General features: G+C 38.1%; 1 protein-coding gene across 2 annotated transcripts; it reads left to right on the top strand.

Annotated features, from left to right (window-relative positions):
* The first annotated feature begins 1059 nt into the window (after positions 1–1059).
* LOC122661119 lies at positions 1060–11387 on the top strand. Of its 2 annotated transcripts, XM_043856439.1 has the most exons (7): positions 1060–1508; positions 2170–2259; positions 2587–2667; positions 2837–2967; positions 10105–10199; positions 10358–10445; positions 10916–11387. In XM_043856439.1, exons 1-5 carry the CDS (start codon positions 1299–1301, stop codon positions 10109–10111), a joined length of 519 nt encoding a protein of 172 aa, XP_043712374.1. In that variant the 5' UTR covers positions 1060–1298; the 3' UTR covers positions 10112–10199; positions 10358–10445; positions 10916–11387. The 2 variants fall into 2 exon arrangements, with proteins under 2 accessions (XP_043712374.1, XP_043712373.1); XM_043856438.1 differs by lacking the exon at positions 10358–10445.
* The last annotated feature ends 4608 nt before the right edge of the window (positions 11388–15995 follow it).

The raw sequence follows: 15995 nt of genomic DNA, 5'->3' as shown, positions 1-15995 counted from the left end.
AACTCATCCTTCATCTGTTGTTTCTCAATCGGTATTGGCTGGACTTATGCGTTGGTAGCGGAAGCTTTAGCAGTTAGGCATGCTCTTTTACTCGCCTCAAATATGGGAATCTCCAATCTGGTCATCGAGAGCGACAACCTATTGGTGATAGACATTCTCACCCACAAAGTTAATACAATTAGGGATGTAAATGGATATTCGTAAATCCGTATTCGATCCGCGTTCGTATCCGTTTAGGAGAATCCGAATTCGTCCGAAACTAATCGGATACGAATATGATAATCCCCCTATCCGATCGATTATTATCCGATTCGTTTAGCACTCTAACGATAATAAAATATCTGAAATATAACTCTGTGGTTTTCTATCCTTTTAAGTTACCTTATTGGATTTTGTTATCTTATTTTTATAAATTTGTAAGTTAAGATAATGTGATTATTTTTCTAGATTTGCTATTGGTTTATATATATTGTTTTATGCAATGTGATACATGGAATTACATATCGATTAAAAAATCAAAAGTAAAAAAAGTAAGAGAATAAAAGACTAAGAAGAGTAGAAGAAAGGGTAGTTACTAAACTCTCAAGTCTCAACCCTAACCCTTATCATAAAAGCGGTAAATATGTCAACGGATAGTCGAAAAATCGTATTCAATCCGTATTTATATCTATTTAGGAGAACCTGTATTCAAAAAATCACTATCCGGAAATTATCCGAATCCGTCCAAAAACCGATAGGATATTATCCGAATCCGTCCAAATATAATCGGATACGAATATGATAATGCCACTATCCGACCGAATTCGATCCGTTTACATCCCTAAGGAACATTGTATTGGCTACTTTTGTAAATTGAAACCCAATATGATTTAATTTTGTTAAGTGAAACAATCACTGGCTAATTTGGTAAGACCAAACCCAATATAGTCTAATCTTGTAATTTTCCCTATGTTTTTTGGGGGGCGCTGGGAATCTATCATCTTTTAACGGTACAGTGGTACATTCACACATTGCATGATGGGCTGATGGAGAGAAATTGGTAAGGGTGCGGGTTGAGAGAAATTGGTGATTATTGATGATAATAGTGACCGTTGGCTCATTTTACAACTGACGAGCGACAGACATTCAATCTTTGTGAGAATCCTGCCCAAGCCATTCCTGTGAACCAGTCAACCATTCCACTGCGCACACTCCAACAATGCTCTGGTTAACGGAGACCAACAATGGAAAACATTAGGAACGAACAATAACATTTCAAATAGGGAGGAAGCTATTAGTAACACTGATTTTGGGGCTTAATGTCTTCGTTGCTGGTTAAGCCGACTTCAACGTCTCCATCTCCGTCGTCACTCATCTTCTCTTCTCGTTCTCGTTCTGGTTTGTTTTCTTCACTCAGCTTCGCCAGAAAGACGAATAGAAGATGCCTTCAACTGAGAACTCGCGCTTATGATTCTTCCGATTTTAAAAATTCTGGAACCGGCGACTCGAGACCCCCTAATAGAACTCTGGTACTCTCCCTTGCTCCTCCTCTGATTAATTTCTCTTTTACTTCTCTCGGTGCATTATAGTCAGCTTCAATTGATTGTGGATGAACTGGAACTTACGATATTGATGAATTATTGAAGCGAAATTTTTTTTTTTTTTTTTTTCCCTTTTGGCTGCTCGTTTGTCTTGAAGTTGTGAGGAAGGTATTGCTTTGGACAACTATTTTGGAACGAAACCCATAATAAGCTGCATGCTTGACTCCAAACAATCTTGTGTCAGGACATTCCTTTCTTTAAAATTTCTTCTTTTTCTTACTTTCCATAAGCCCCAAATTCTTGCAAAGGTATTATTCATAAAATCCGTCTCCAAATTCAAATTATTGGAGACATCAACAAAGGCATTGTTGTTGCTACTTTTAGGCCACAATGTACTTATGAGTGATTTATTTGCCTTGCTTTAGCCTCCTGACCATTGATTAGAACTCATTTCTGTAAATCTCGGATTATCTCAGTTGGTTTAGAATACAGATTTGAGTATTAAGGGTTGTTTAGAAAAATAGGAATCAATGTAGCTGGCTTGAAAGGTTTATTTTTTGTTTATTATTACTTGGTCATTCTACAATTCTACTGAGAAAGTTCTATTTTTGATGTTTTGGGGCTTGAGCATTTTCCTTCTTGTGTCCAGCCAAAGAGCCGGAGAGAAATTCTATTGGAGTATGTTAAAAATGTGCAGCCAGAATTTTTGGAATTGTTTGTGAAAAGAGCACCCCGGCAGGTATGATATCTTTGCTTATTGATTCTTTATAAATGTCTCTGCTCAGTGTCTTTATTCAGTAATACTATGGACACAGTACTTCCCTGTGAACTATCATACATTTAGAATCAGGGCAACCATTTGAAAAAGATATAGAAGAAGAAAGGAAAAGAGAGGCAGTACCATCCAAATCATGGAGAAGTGCAGTCTCCGTCACTTCCCCCACTCTCTTCTTTATTCATCCTACTGCTCCCTATTAAACCAATTAATTATCTAAGATTAGATGTGCTTACTTTTACTTCACTGGAGTTTCCCTAGCTGAAATGATTTTCATTGATCCTTCTGTAGGTGGTTGATGCAATGCACCAGACAGTTACTAATATGATTGGGACACTTCCCCCACAATTCTTTGCAGTAATAGTTACCACAGTAAGTTTATTACAATGTAACTGACTGACTGATCTTCTCCTCCTCCTCCTCCTCCTCTCACACTTCTCTCTCCCCTCATCTATCTATGTTGTGATAATAACCCATAACTCCACACACATTAGACATTTAGTATGTGTTATAATTGTGAAACAATTGGTTTTTGATTCAGGTCGCTGAAAATCTTGCACAGCTCATGTACAGTGTTATGATGACTGGGTACATGTTTAGGAATGCGCAATATCGTTTGCAATTGCAACAAAGTTTGGAGCAGGTTCCCTTCCTGATGTACAGGAGAAAAAGGTAATGTATGTCTCTCAATATTCATTCGGAATTAGGTTCTTCCACCAAATTTTTATTTTATTTTTAGATAGAATTGGCTTACTATAAGGGTAAGGGGCCTTGCCTAGGCCTCACAAGGAGGTCTTCAGTAGGCTTCTTTTCTTAACCGTCATTTTTCTTTTATGACCATGAGTACATTGTTAGTCTTGGGATTAATAGATAAGGTAATATGATGTAGATGTTCCTCTATAGGTAAAAATGGTCAAAAGTAGCTTAAACCCAAGAAAATAAGAAACCCTGCCCCTGAGTTGGAGTGCTTACAAAGCATGAGGATCATCCACATATAACTCCCACATTTTTTTAATTGTGGATCCCACTGCTGGAGTCACCTCCTATATTAAGGGATAGAGCATAAAATATTTTAAAGCTGTCCAACACAAAATTGCATTAAATTTCTTCTGCTAACAAATCTAGAAGGGATTAGGCATTGTGATGTAGATCGATTCCATGGACGGAGTTATAGCCACAGGAATTAGCCAAGGATTGGCCCATCACACTAACAAGTGGACCAGTCTAAGGGGCCTTAGTGCCAACCAGCATAGTTGGGCCAGCCTACTACCAGCTGGGTGTTGTGAAGCTCACTCAAAGCCCTAACCGTGGGGAATTCCAGCACCTTTTGTTGTATCTTGCAAGCTGGATATTCTAGAAGACGTAGTTTCTATTTTATTTGTTTATATTTTTAGTCTTAGTCTTGGGCAGCAAGTAACCAAGGCTGCAAGTTTGTTTTGTTTCTATTTTTGTTACTTAGCTAAGTTTAATTACTTGTACCTCAAGTCTCAGCCCTTCTAGAGACTTTCTATTTTGGGCTACACTCTTGAGTCTATATATTGTGATGCCCTTAGAGGCCTCCCCACGATTTAATGAAGTAGATTACTGATTGCTTTGTGCAACTATTGTCCTAAGAGAGGCTGTGAGGGAGAGATGCCCAGGCTGAGATAGCCATCTATCCCCCATCCCCCTTCTTCTACTTGATCTCTGAATAATTTTGGGTAAATGTGACTTGTGTCTATGAGACACCAAACAACAACAACAACAACAACCCAGCCTTATCCCAACTAAATGGGGTTGGCTACATGGATCCTTTCAAAAACAAAGTAGGAAAAAGTCAGGTCCTCATAAAGGGAAAGGAAAGTAAGAGAAACTTAAAAGAAATTGGATAAGCAAGGTAAGTAAAGGAAAGTGAAATATGTAAGTAAGAGGAAAGAGGATAGCCCAGTAATTCAGGAAAATCTCAGCTACATGGTGTTGATAACATGGACAACACTAGAGAAACCCTAAGGACGATTCTACCCTTATATCCATATTACAACACTCCCCCTCAAGTTGGTGCATAAATATCACACATGCCCAACTTGCACACAATAGGATGAAAACCCTTACTACTAAGACCTTTAGTAAACACATCAGCCAACTGATCACCAGACTTAACAAATGGTATGCATATAAGAGCCTATTCGAGTTTTCTTTGATGAAGTGGCAATCTCCATGTGCTTCGTCCTATCATACTGAACTGAATTATGAGCAATGTTGATCGCTGGTTTTCTGTCACAATAAACATCATGGGAAGTTGGACAGAAACACTGAGGTCTTGAAGGAGACCCTGAAGCCATAATAACTCACAAATACCATGAGCTATAGAATGGAATTCTGCTTCTGCATTTGATCTGGCAACCACAGCCTGTTTCTTGCTACGCCAAGTAACAAGGTTCCCACCAACATAAGTACAGTACCCTGAGGTCGACCTCCTATCATCAGGGGATTGAGCCCAGTTTGCATCTGTAAATGCTTCAACATGCATGTGATCATGAGGAGAGAAGAGAACCCCTTTTTTTTGGATGTGGCAAATTGAGTCTTTATTTCTTGATAAAAAATTTTAAATACAGTAAGAAATTGAAGCCATAATAACTCACAAATACCATGAGCTATACAACAGAATTTTGCTTCAGCATTTGATCTTGTAACCACAGCCTGTTTCTTGCCACACCAAGTAACAAGGTTCCACCAACATAAGTACAGTACCCTAAGGTCGACCTCCTAGCATCAGGGGATCCAGCCCAGTTTGCATCTGTAAATGATTTAACATGCATGTGATCATGACTCATGAGGAGAGAAGAGAACCCCTTTTTTTTGGATGTGGCAATTGAGTCTTTATTTCTTGATAAAAAATTTTAAATACAGTAAGAAATTGAGTCTGATCTTTCAACAAATAAACCCAAGTGGATCGGGAATAATCGTCCACAGAACTAGCAAACAAAGAAAATCCTAACCTATTACGAACTCGACATGGACCTCAAACGTCAAAATGAACTAAAGAAAACAAAGAAGAACTTCTACGTAAAGTACGGGCAGGAAAAGAGGCACGATGATGTCTGCTCAATTCACAAGCTTCACATTCAAGATGAGATGTGGACTTGCAACTAGGAACCATTAATTGGAGTTTAGGTAGAGATGGGTGACCAAGGCGTAGATACCATTGTATGGTAGTAGATGTAGTAGCAGTGGAAGGTCCGGTGCTATCTAGGTAATACAACCCATCGCGCTTAAGCCCTCCACCAATCATCTTCCTTGTCTGAAGGTCCTGAAAAACACAATAAAAGGATAGAAAGTCACCGAACAGTTAAGAGATTTAGTAAGTTGACTAACAGATAAAAGATTTAAAGGTAATTTAGGAACATGAAGAACATGAGAGAAAGTCATGGAAGATGTTGGAGAAACAGTTCCATAACCAGGTATCTAAGTAGAGGATCCATCAGCAAGGATAACATTGAAAGAGGTTTGAATAGGATTTATGGTAGAGAATAAACTTGAGTTACCAGTCATGGGACATGACGTACCCGAATCAATAAGCCATGAAGTAGAGTAAGGATAAAAAGTAGAGTTACCTTTATAGGCTAGAGTGGCGGTAGAGATGGAGGCAAAAGTAGCTTCAAGTTGTTGGAGGCGTTTGACTCGCTGGTTGTAATCATCACGAGATACAAATGAGGAAGGAGTAGAACTCTAATTCATTTCACTAGTAGGTTTCTCAGTAGCAGTGTCAGTCATGGCTGCATTGGCTAGTTCATTCGCCCACTTAGGTTTTCCATGCTTGGCCCAACAAGTATCTACTATATGATTTGGTTTGCCATAATAAGAGCACTGGCGGGAAGATTTGTCAATGGGTTGATGGCCTGTACCTCGTCCACCAGTGCCACGGTCACGACCTCTAAATTGGCCACGACTACGTCCTCGTCCACAATTTGCAATAAATGTTGAGTTGTCCTTGGGTGTATTGGCAGGCTTTAATGGATTAGCCAGACGGTTAATACGACAAAAAAGTTCATTGAGAGAAGGAACCTTCTCTCCTATGAGCAATTGACTCTTCACAGATTGGTAGTCAGGATGTAGTCTAGCTAGGAATTTTGTAACATGGAACTCAGTTCTTTGTTGTTTTAACTGATCCAGATTGGTAGTCAGAGTCTGATGTATCTGGAGTTCTTCAACCATGCCCTTATAACTGAAAAAACATTCATTCAAGGTTTTATCTCCCTGTTGGAAAGTAAAAATTTCTCATAGAGATCATACATATGAGAGATATTCCTTTCTTGTGAAAAGCTTTCACGTAAGTCATTCCAGACATCCTTAGCAAGTGTGTGAAACATCACATTGGAGGCAATAGCAGGGTCAACACTGTTCCATAACCATATCTTGATAATAGAATTTTCACGCATGCATTCATCATGGGCTGTGATTGTAGTAGGGTCCTTAGGATCACGAGCAGGAGCATCAACTGTAATGTATTTTAATTTGCCCTTGGCATGTATGTAAGCTTGCACTTCCTGGGCCCACAATAAATAATTTGAAACTCCGGAGAGTTTAATTGTAGTTTAGTTGTCCATTGGTGGTTTGGGAACAGCCATCAAACCAGATTAGGGTAACAACAACAGCAATATATTAATCGGCTCTTAAAAAGAACCAGATTAGAGTTGAAATAACCCTAAAACAGTAGCAGTAAATTCAGTAGTAGCAAAGTTAGGTTGTGGTAACCTAAATCAGTGGTAGTGATCTCGGCATAACCAATAATCAGAACAGCAGTAGATTTGGCAGTATCAAATTAGGGTTTATGAACCCAAATTAGCAGAAAAACACAACCGGCAGTGGGAAATATTAATCCCAAGAGTTTACCAACTCAAATCAGCAAGAATTAGATTGCCGAGTGTTGTTCTGAGAGAGGGAAAATAGAATCCAAAAACTCACAAGAAAAATTGGATTGATTGGAGAAGAAAAGCTCACCAAAATTTTCAATCTTCGATAATAATCCACTGTCTGGATTTAAAATATCAAAAGTCTTCAAGAAGTAATCACAGAGATAGTTTATTCTTTAAGAAGGAGTTACAGATATGATCTTCAAAGAGTACCGCAGCTTGAGAAGGAAAGTCTCCAATCAATCTTGCATTCAGGTATGTAAGAGAACCCTTGTTTTCAATTGAAAACTCCATCTAGGGTTTAAATTGTACTAATATAAGGTGCTGCACCCTTTTAAGAAAAAACTTAAATAAGAACCTTCAAACCAGAATTGCAAGAAAACAACCACTTAAAGGTTGTGCTCTGACCTCTGATACCATGTAACTGAGCACACTAATAGAGAACCAGAACCGAGAATGTGGAAAAGAAGAGATGAGGAGAAGAAGATGGAGAAGAAAAGAGAACTGTCGAACTTGATAGTCTCCCTCATCTTGATTATATTTATACTAAACAGATTACACTAAGAGGGAATTCTTAATCATATTAGGATTTCAAATTACAATAGGAAAACAGAAAATAAATTAGAACTAGAACTAGGAACTAGGACTAGAGACTCCAACTAGGACTAGTAATGCAGCCTGGTTGGAAGCCAGGGATTGGGAAAGTCAAATACATGAACACAAGAAGAAAGACATCACAACGGGTTTAATTAACGTGACTCTTCAAGGACACGGGAAAATTGCAACTCTTCAAGGAAGCAACGTAACTTTCTAGGGTTACGGGAGAGAACACTTCAAGGTTCAAAATACTCAAGAGAGTAAACTTTCATTAATCCATTTTTCACTGTTGAAATGAGCAAAGCTCTTACATATTTAAAGAAAAAATAAACCCTAATTCTCATATCTAAGACTGCTAAATCCTATGGCTAAAATTACATCAAAGAGGATTAAAAAATGCAAAAGAAACTAGCTTGGTAACCCTAATCGGTAGAGGGTTCCATAGCACATTATTGCTATAAAATAAAATCCAAAATTAGGAATCCCAAAACCCAATATCAACCCCAAGATCCTATGGTTGATATTAAATCTAATAACAATAGAAAACTTACATTAATAGAAATAAATTCCTACACAAAGTAAGGACTAAAGAGAGGAATAAATCCTAATAAGTAGGAATTAAATTTGTTAATTAAACTCCAACAAAGTAGGAAGCACCAATAAAGTAGGAATTCCAATTGAGAAGATACACATCCACCCTGTTTAGCCTCTTTCACACTCCCACGCATAATATCCTTCCTAATTAATGAAGTAATTGATGAAGAATGTCCAACCCACACTCTACTACTTAATATGGAACCCATTAAGCCTAGTAAAGGGTAACTGAACCAGTTGGATTGGTTCCGAACTGAAATTAACTTAAACCGTTGACTGAGTTGGCTCCACTTGGTCTGCTTCCAATTTCGGGCCTGCATCAAGGAAACTTTAACTAAAACATAAACACAAATAGGAGAGACTCATAAGGTGGAGGGGAATCTCGACTAGAATATTGGAAAATTCTAATCGAGATATCCTCTTCTCCCTATGAACTTGATATACTTTAATAGAGGGGATACCACGCTCCTTAACGTCATGCAGTTGCCTCACCCCCCGGTCCACATACCCAACCAAAGTGGAAATGCAAGCGTCGAGCTCTTGGCTTACAGAACCAGACCAAGTCCTTAACGTCACGCTCTTGCCTCACTCCTGTGCTCGGCATTCCACTCCAACACATAACCCCCTGTTGGAAGGATTGCAGTCAAACGGTATTTCATTCCATTCATAATCCATAAAAATAACAAGTCTTATCTTGTTTTTAAACAAAATCACATCCATGCATTCCTTCCATAATAAAACAAATCTTGTTTCAAAACATGCATAGTACTTCAAATCATACTTTAAAACAATACGTACAATTGACCATGATGTTCAATTCACAGTAAAATCAAGAAGAGAGTTTATATAAAAATAGTATGTATGTTCTGTGGGGTCTCACTCACCTCAATGTCACCTATAAGAATGGTCTCGACAACGCTCAAATGAATCAATGGTTTCCTATAATCACACACATGTAAACAACCTCATTACCTAAGCCTAACATGACCTTTCATTCATCGAACACTTATTCCCTTATAGTTCACCCTATATGGTCCCATAAAAATTCTGCCGGTAGCTGGTAGGTATACCGGTAACAGTCCGGAAAGTCTAGTATTTCACCCACTTAAACGTCTCTTGAGACCACAAAATTTTACATAAAACTAACTTATCCTTATGCTTTGGGGCTTGTTGAAAGGACTTCTGAGCACTCTTATTGTTGGGTTGGGGTACTTTACCATTTTTTCAACTTTCTGATGGTTGAACTGTTAATTGCCCAGCCAGAGGCCTGAAGTCCAGTTTGCTTTACCTAAAAATTCATGACTCATGTGCTCAAGGACTGTATACAACTCATACTAAATTTCATGCAAATGCAGGGTAACAGGATATGTCTTATAATTGATCCTAAGATCTCCAAAAGACAGAAATTGACAGAATGTAAAACTCATACTACATTTGATGCTATTGCAGGGTAACAGGATTTGTCATTTAATTGATCTTACTTAGATCTTCCACAACAGAAATGAACTTAAATGAATGGAAGTCAACACTTTATTGGACCAATGTCTTTCAGGTTTCTTGTTTTTATTCAGTCCAGTCAATTAGAATAAACTCAACTGAACCAACTTCTACAGTTCAAGATTCTGGCTACTTTATTATCATGCATAATGATTATTGAAGGCATTATATGTTCAGTTTTCATTTATACTGCTTGTTTATAATTTGCTTACATGCCCAACTTATGTAGGAACTAACAAGTGCTACTGGAGAAGATGTAGTGTTGGCTATGAACACATTTATAAAGCGCCTCCTGGCAGTTTCGGATCCTCTGCCCAAACGAAGGTTTGTCTAATCCACCAAATATATTTTTTCTAGTTTTCAGTGGCCGCCGTATCCTTAGTTTCATGGTCCACTGTTCATTCTTCCAGTCTGGTTTAAATGAAACTAAGATAAAGTTGACATTTCAATGATCTGAAAGATATTCTGATCTTGGAATGTAGGAACTGCTGTAGGACTAGGTCAGAAAGATAGATCAAAACCCTACAAGTGAGGGACCTGATCTCAAGTAACTTCACTCCTTCTGGATAGGTAAAGCCCTAAGCAATTTTCATTAGTATTAATAGAATCTAGGTGCTAGTAGAATTCCAGTGAGTGAATCTAAATTTGGGTTGTAGGGCCCAGTGGGGGGTGGGGGGTGGGGGAATCAAATTACTCAAACTATTCACTTGAATGAAATAATAGTTAGAAGGAATCGTTAATAGGAAAGAGGGATTAGGCTTCAGTTGGAGTTGGTAAACAGTAATATGAAATACTTGGGTTTATGGAAATACTGAAATCAGAACTCAAAACCAGGAATTGTTGGCAGAAATCAAGAATTTGATCAGGATTGATCATTTTCTTGAACATATTATAACTTTAAGAAAACAATCATAGATCTTAAAAGCTATGCAATCAGAACAAAAAAATATCATCAAACAATCATCTGTTCACTAGGTAAAATTCCCTTGCATCAAAATAGTATTGGACTGGTTGCATGCTCATGGTCACAATGGTTGCAGGCGACAGCAACAGAGACTAGTGCACCAGAACTTGCCAGGTTGCTTTATTGGCTGATGGTAGTTGGCTACAGCATTCGCAACATCGAGGTAGGTGCATTTTGACATGGAGAGAGTACTCGGTACTCCTCCGAAGCTTGCTGAGTTATCACCAGGGGAAAATATCTAGGTATCGGATGGAAGTACCAAGATTGAATGGTGAGTGGTCAGAACACAGTTACCTTTACAGTCCAGAGGTTGTATCTGGTGGCAAGTCAGTAACCTTATTTGAAATTGGGATTTATCAAACCTAGAAGGCAATTGTTTGGGGGTGGCTTAGTACTTTGGAAATTGATTGGTTACTTGGATTTTACACAGTTGAGTTTGTGTATTCCACTCATTTGTGCTCAAAAAAACTTTTGGCCATGATATTTATGTAAAGAACCGGTGGAAATGAATAGTTAAGAATTGATTTGGAATGGTTATGGTATGTCAATACATGCATTAGTTGCCATAAATGAACGGAAGGGGGAGCGGGTTGGTGTATCCCCTTTTTTTTAGGAAAGCATCCTTTGCTCATATATCCTGGTCAGATAATCACGGACATCTATGTAGGTTCATTTCAACATGGTAAAGTCTTTCTTCATGGTTGCAAAATCTGATCAAACCTCTGGTAAAATGAAATTTGAGTTCAGTTATGAGGCCACTAACCCATTGTTTTTCAGTTCTCCATACAAAAGTTTGATCTGTACTACTTGAGTCTGCACATTATTGTCCTTGGATATTTTGATCTTAATTCTATAGAAAATGGAACAATAAACCAGGAATTTTCTAGCATATCACCTTCCCATCGCATGCGAGCAACACCAGGCCAGAGAAAAACAGTTTAAAGACTCTTTGGGTCATTTGCTCTTTGTCCTGAGTGTGGCAAAGAGTTTTTATTGGTCCTACATGAGTGGCTTCTTGTGAATTTGACATTGTAGACAGCTCAAGGGGTGTGTTCTATCTAATTCAAGATCCATTTGACTGGACGAGCTCCTTGACGTAATTCAAACTATTTGACTCTGAAGATATATGTGATCTACAAGGACTTGTGTAAATAATTCTTTCCCACAGTAAGGGAAAATACAATGAGCTTTGCAGATTTCTTTGTCTATTTACATGGAAAAAGACAGAGGACTCAAAACTCAACTGAACTTGCCAATGTCTTGGAGGATATCTAAAATCTTTGTTGTTCTCATCATTCAGACAACAAACTATAGCTTGGCAATCAGACTTGATCAAAAAACGATGGAGTCCTTTATGTTAGACTGTTTTCAATTTAAGTTTGATAGCCAAGACAAAGTAAAGAAGCATTTGTTTGAAAGAGGATTTGGAGAACGTTTGGAAGCAAGAGAAGCATTTAAGTGATACCTCCCAACTACCAGAGTGTCCGGATCATTATCACCTCCAATTCTGACACCCTCCAATTCCCTATAATCCCTCACATGGGAGTGAAATGACCACTTGCCCACTGCCTTGGGAAGTGTGTCCAGGCCGTGGGTAAGTGGTCATTTCAGCTCCCATGTGAGGGATTGTAAGGGAATTGGAGGGTGTCAGAATTGTAGGAGATAAAAATTCAGAGTGTCCTCTATTTATAGAGGAGAGAGGCCTTTGGACATACCCGTCCAAATGGGCTCAGAGGATGTGTCTTTTGACATCTAATAGGATCTCATCCATGTCGACACCACATTGAAGAAAATGCTTTTGACATTGGACAAACCTCTCCAGACGTCGAGTAGAGGAAAAAACACTTCGAAAACAATAATTAGAACCTTTACTCCCCAAAATACTCCGTTCGATGTTCAACCTAGAGCCGTCGATGTTGGTAATATGTTGAAAATACAATGCTCTATCTCGAAAACACTCTTTTCGACATTGACAGTAAAATTTTGAATCTTAAATTATATTATAAATACAACATGGAAGCTACTTGGGTGGTGCAAGAATTTGGAGGTTCAGATTCTATGGGTTTGGTTGGTAAGCTTGCTTTCTATTCTACTATTAATCAGATATGGAGAGAAAGAAATGTTGGGGGTACGATATCTTGAATTCCATCGCTTGCATTAGTGGGTTGATTTCAAAGGGCCATTAAGAGGCCATAGGAGCTGCATGGGTATTCCGATAAAATTCATGTGTAGGGTTTCGCTATATATTTGTAGCGAGGGTTTCTTTCCTTGTAATGAAATCTAAGAGAAGTGTGACAACGAGTGAATGTTACCCTGTTCTCTATTGATAGTGAAATAGATCTCATCTCACCTAGCAATCTTGCAGAACCATGTAAATCCTTACGTGCATAGTGTGATTGTTTGTTTGTGATTTCCATTATTTTCCTCCATCATTATAGGTTTCATTTTCTACAAACTGTATTAGAGTTTCCAGGTTTTCTGTTTTCCAAGGTTTGCTATCACGATGACAGGAAAGGGTTGGGCATCAAGTACGACATCGAGAAGTTTAATTGGAAGAATAACTTCACCTTCTGGCGGCGAAGGATAAAAGATCTTTTGATACAACAGGGTTTGACGAAAACTTTGTTGGGGAAGTCGAAGAAACCTAAAAAAGTGAGTGATGACGACTGGGAAGAGATGGAGGAGAGGCGGTAAGCGCTATCCGGTTGAATCTTTAGGATGATGCCCTACAATAAGTGTTGGATCTCGAATCTGCACCAGAGGTATGGGCGAAAGTTGAATGTATCTACATGACGAAGTCCTTGACAAACAAGTTGTTCGTGAAAAAGCAGTTGTATTTTCTACAAATGGAAGAAGTTATAGATCAGTTAAAACATCTCACCACATTCAATCAGATCATAAGTCAACTTGCAAGCTTGGAGATTTTGATTGAGGATGAAGAAGCGCTATTGTTACTATAGTCGCTTCCAACATCATATAATCACCTAACTCTCTTTTACGAGAAGGAGACCTTTGAGACGGATGAAGTCACAACTGCGTCTATTGAAACAAGGAAGAGGGCCAGCGGTACTAAATCTCAAGGAAAATGTCTCTTTATGATTATAAAGGAGCAGGAAAGGGGGAGATCAAATCAGAATGGATCTCAGAGCAAAGGTCAATCAAAATCAAAAGGGGGACATGTACCCTCTATCATATGTAATTTGATTCCTTACAATGTTTCCCAAACACACAATACTTGCAGAAGATCTAAATCTCAGTGTAATTTGCTATTTTATTTTTCTATATTATTTCATTTTCTGTTTTATCTAGGTTTCCTTTTCCTTTGTAATTTGACCTCCTTATATAATCGTAATTTTGGACGAAATAAAATTATCTTGAAGTTTATAACCTAATTGCTTTGGTTTCTCTTCTTCCTCATTGGAATTAGGGTCTTCGTTACCTTGAGGATTCGAGGATCGTGAGCGCTAGAACAAGATCTAGCCCCCATACTTCCTACAATGTCAAAGCCAACGTGGCTGATAGCTCGGAAGGGGATGATGGAGATGTATTCTCTATATCACATGTAAGAATAAACTCTCTAATTCTTAAATTTTAGATTCTGGTTGTTCATATCACATGTGTCCACACATGGATTGGTTTGATACATACCAATCTTACAGTGATGAGTTTGTTTAAATAGAGAATGATACAGTATGCAGGACCATTGAGATAGATACTATCAAAATTAGAATGTTTGATAGGATAATAAGATATTTATCAGATATGAGACATGTTCCAAAACTAAAGAAAAACTTAGTATCTTTGGGGGGCACTAGATTCATCAACAAATGTTGCTTCTCATATCGGGTAAAAGTGCAATCCTATAGCTGTAGAAGTAGGAATAATGACACCAGATATAATATTGTTTCCGTAAAGTAGAGACCCAAAAATAGGTTCACGAATATCATACTCCAATGGCTACAAGTTTACAACAATAGGGTGGAGTTCTCAAAGTTATTAAGGGATTTATGGTTGTAATGAAAAGGCAGATAACGGGAAACTTATACAGACTCATAGGGAGTACAGCGACAGGTGGAATATCTATGGCATATGTGGTTAGGGCATATCATAGAAAAAGATATGATGGAGCTTCAGAAAAGAAACTGTTGAAAGAGGTGAAAATTTGCAAATTGAACTTACTGCAAGTATTGTGTGTTCGGGAAATAATGTAAGGTTAGTTTCAGAATTGTAAAATATGGGGTCCTTCGCTAATCGAATCTAAAGGTGGGGCAGAATATTTCGTGACCTTCATTGATGATTACACAAGGAAAGTCTGGGTCTATTTCATTAAGCATAAAAGTGAGGTGTTTACTAAATTTAAAGAGTTGAAGACTTAAGGTAAATAGGAAGACAGGAAAGAAAATTAAGTGAGTTGAAGACTAAGGTAAATAGGAAGACAGGAAAGAAAATTAAGTGCTTGAAAACAGAGAATGGAAGGGAGTACTAGTAGAAGTCATTTCTTGAACTATGCAAGAATGAAGGAATTATACGTCACTCCACAGTGTCAGATACACCACAACAAAATGGTGTAGCTGAGAGGATGAACATGACACTTCTAGAAAGAGCTCAGAGCATGAGGCTGAATGTAGGAGTGAGCAAGACTTTTTGGGCAAAAATAGTGAACATGACATGTTTTCTCATCAACAAGTCTCCGTCAAAAGCAATTGATTGCACAACTCCCGAAGAGGTATGGATCAGAAAACAAATAGATTATTTTGTTTTAAAAATATTTGATTGTCTAGCCTATGTTCATGTGCAGAGTGGACAATGTTCCAAGTTACACTCAAAGTCTATGTAATGTACCTTTATTGGATTTGAAAAAGGTATAAAGAGGTTCAAGCTATGGAATCCTAGTTCACATAAGATTGTGTTCAATAGGAACATTGTGTTTGATGAGTCTCACATGGTGAAGTCAAACTGCAAGTCAAAAGCAGACAATAGAAAGAGAAAAGGATCTACTAGGATCTGCAGGTGGAGTTTGTGAGTTAGAAGCATTATGAGAGAAAGAGTCATCCAGTGGCTTACCAGAATCGCAGGAAATAGTGATGATTCCTATATTATGGAAAAGGGTAGAGGGAAGCATACTCACAAAGCACCTGTGAGATGCGAGTTTTAAG

This window comes from Telopea speciosissima, chromosome 5 (assembly GCF_018873765.1).
Source record: "Telopea speciosissima isolate NSW1024214 ecotype Mountain lineage chromosome 5, Tspe_v1, whole genome shotgun sequence".
Lineage (NCBI taxonomy): Eukaryota > Viridiplantae > Streptophyta > Magnoliopsida > Proteales > Proteaceae > Telopea > Telopea speciosissima.
Note: the sequence above shows the minus strand (reverse complement) of the source record. Positions and strands in the feature narration are given on the sequence as shown.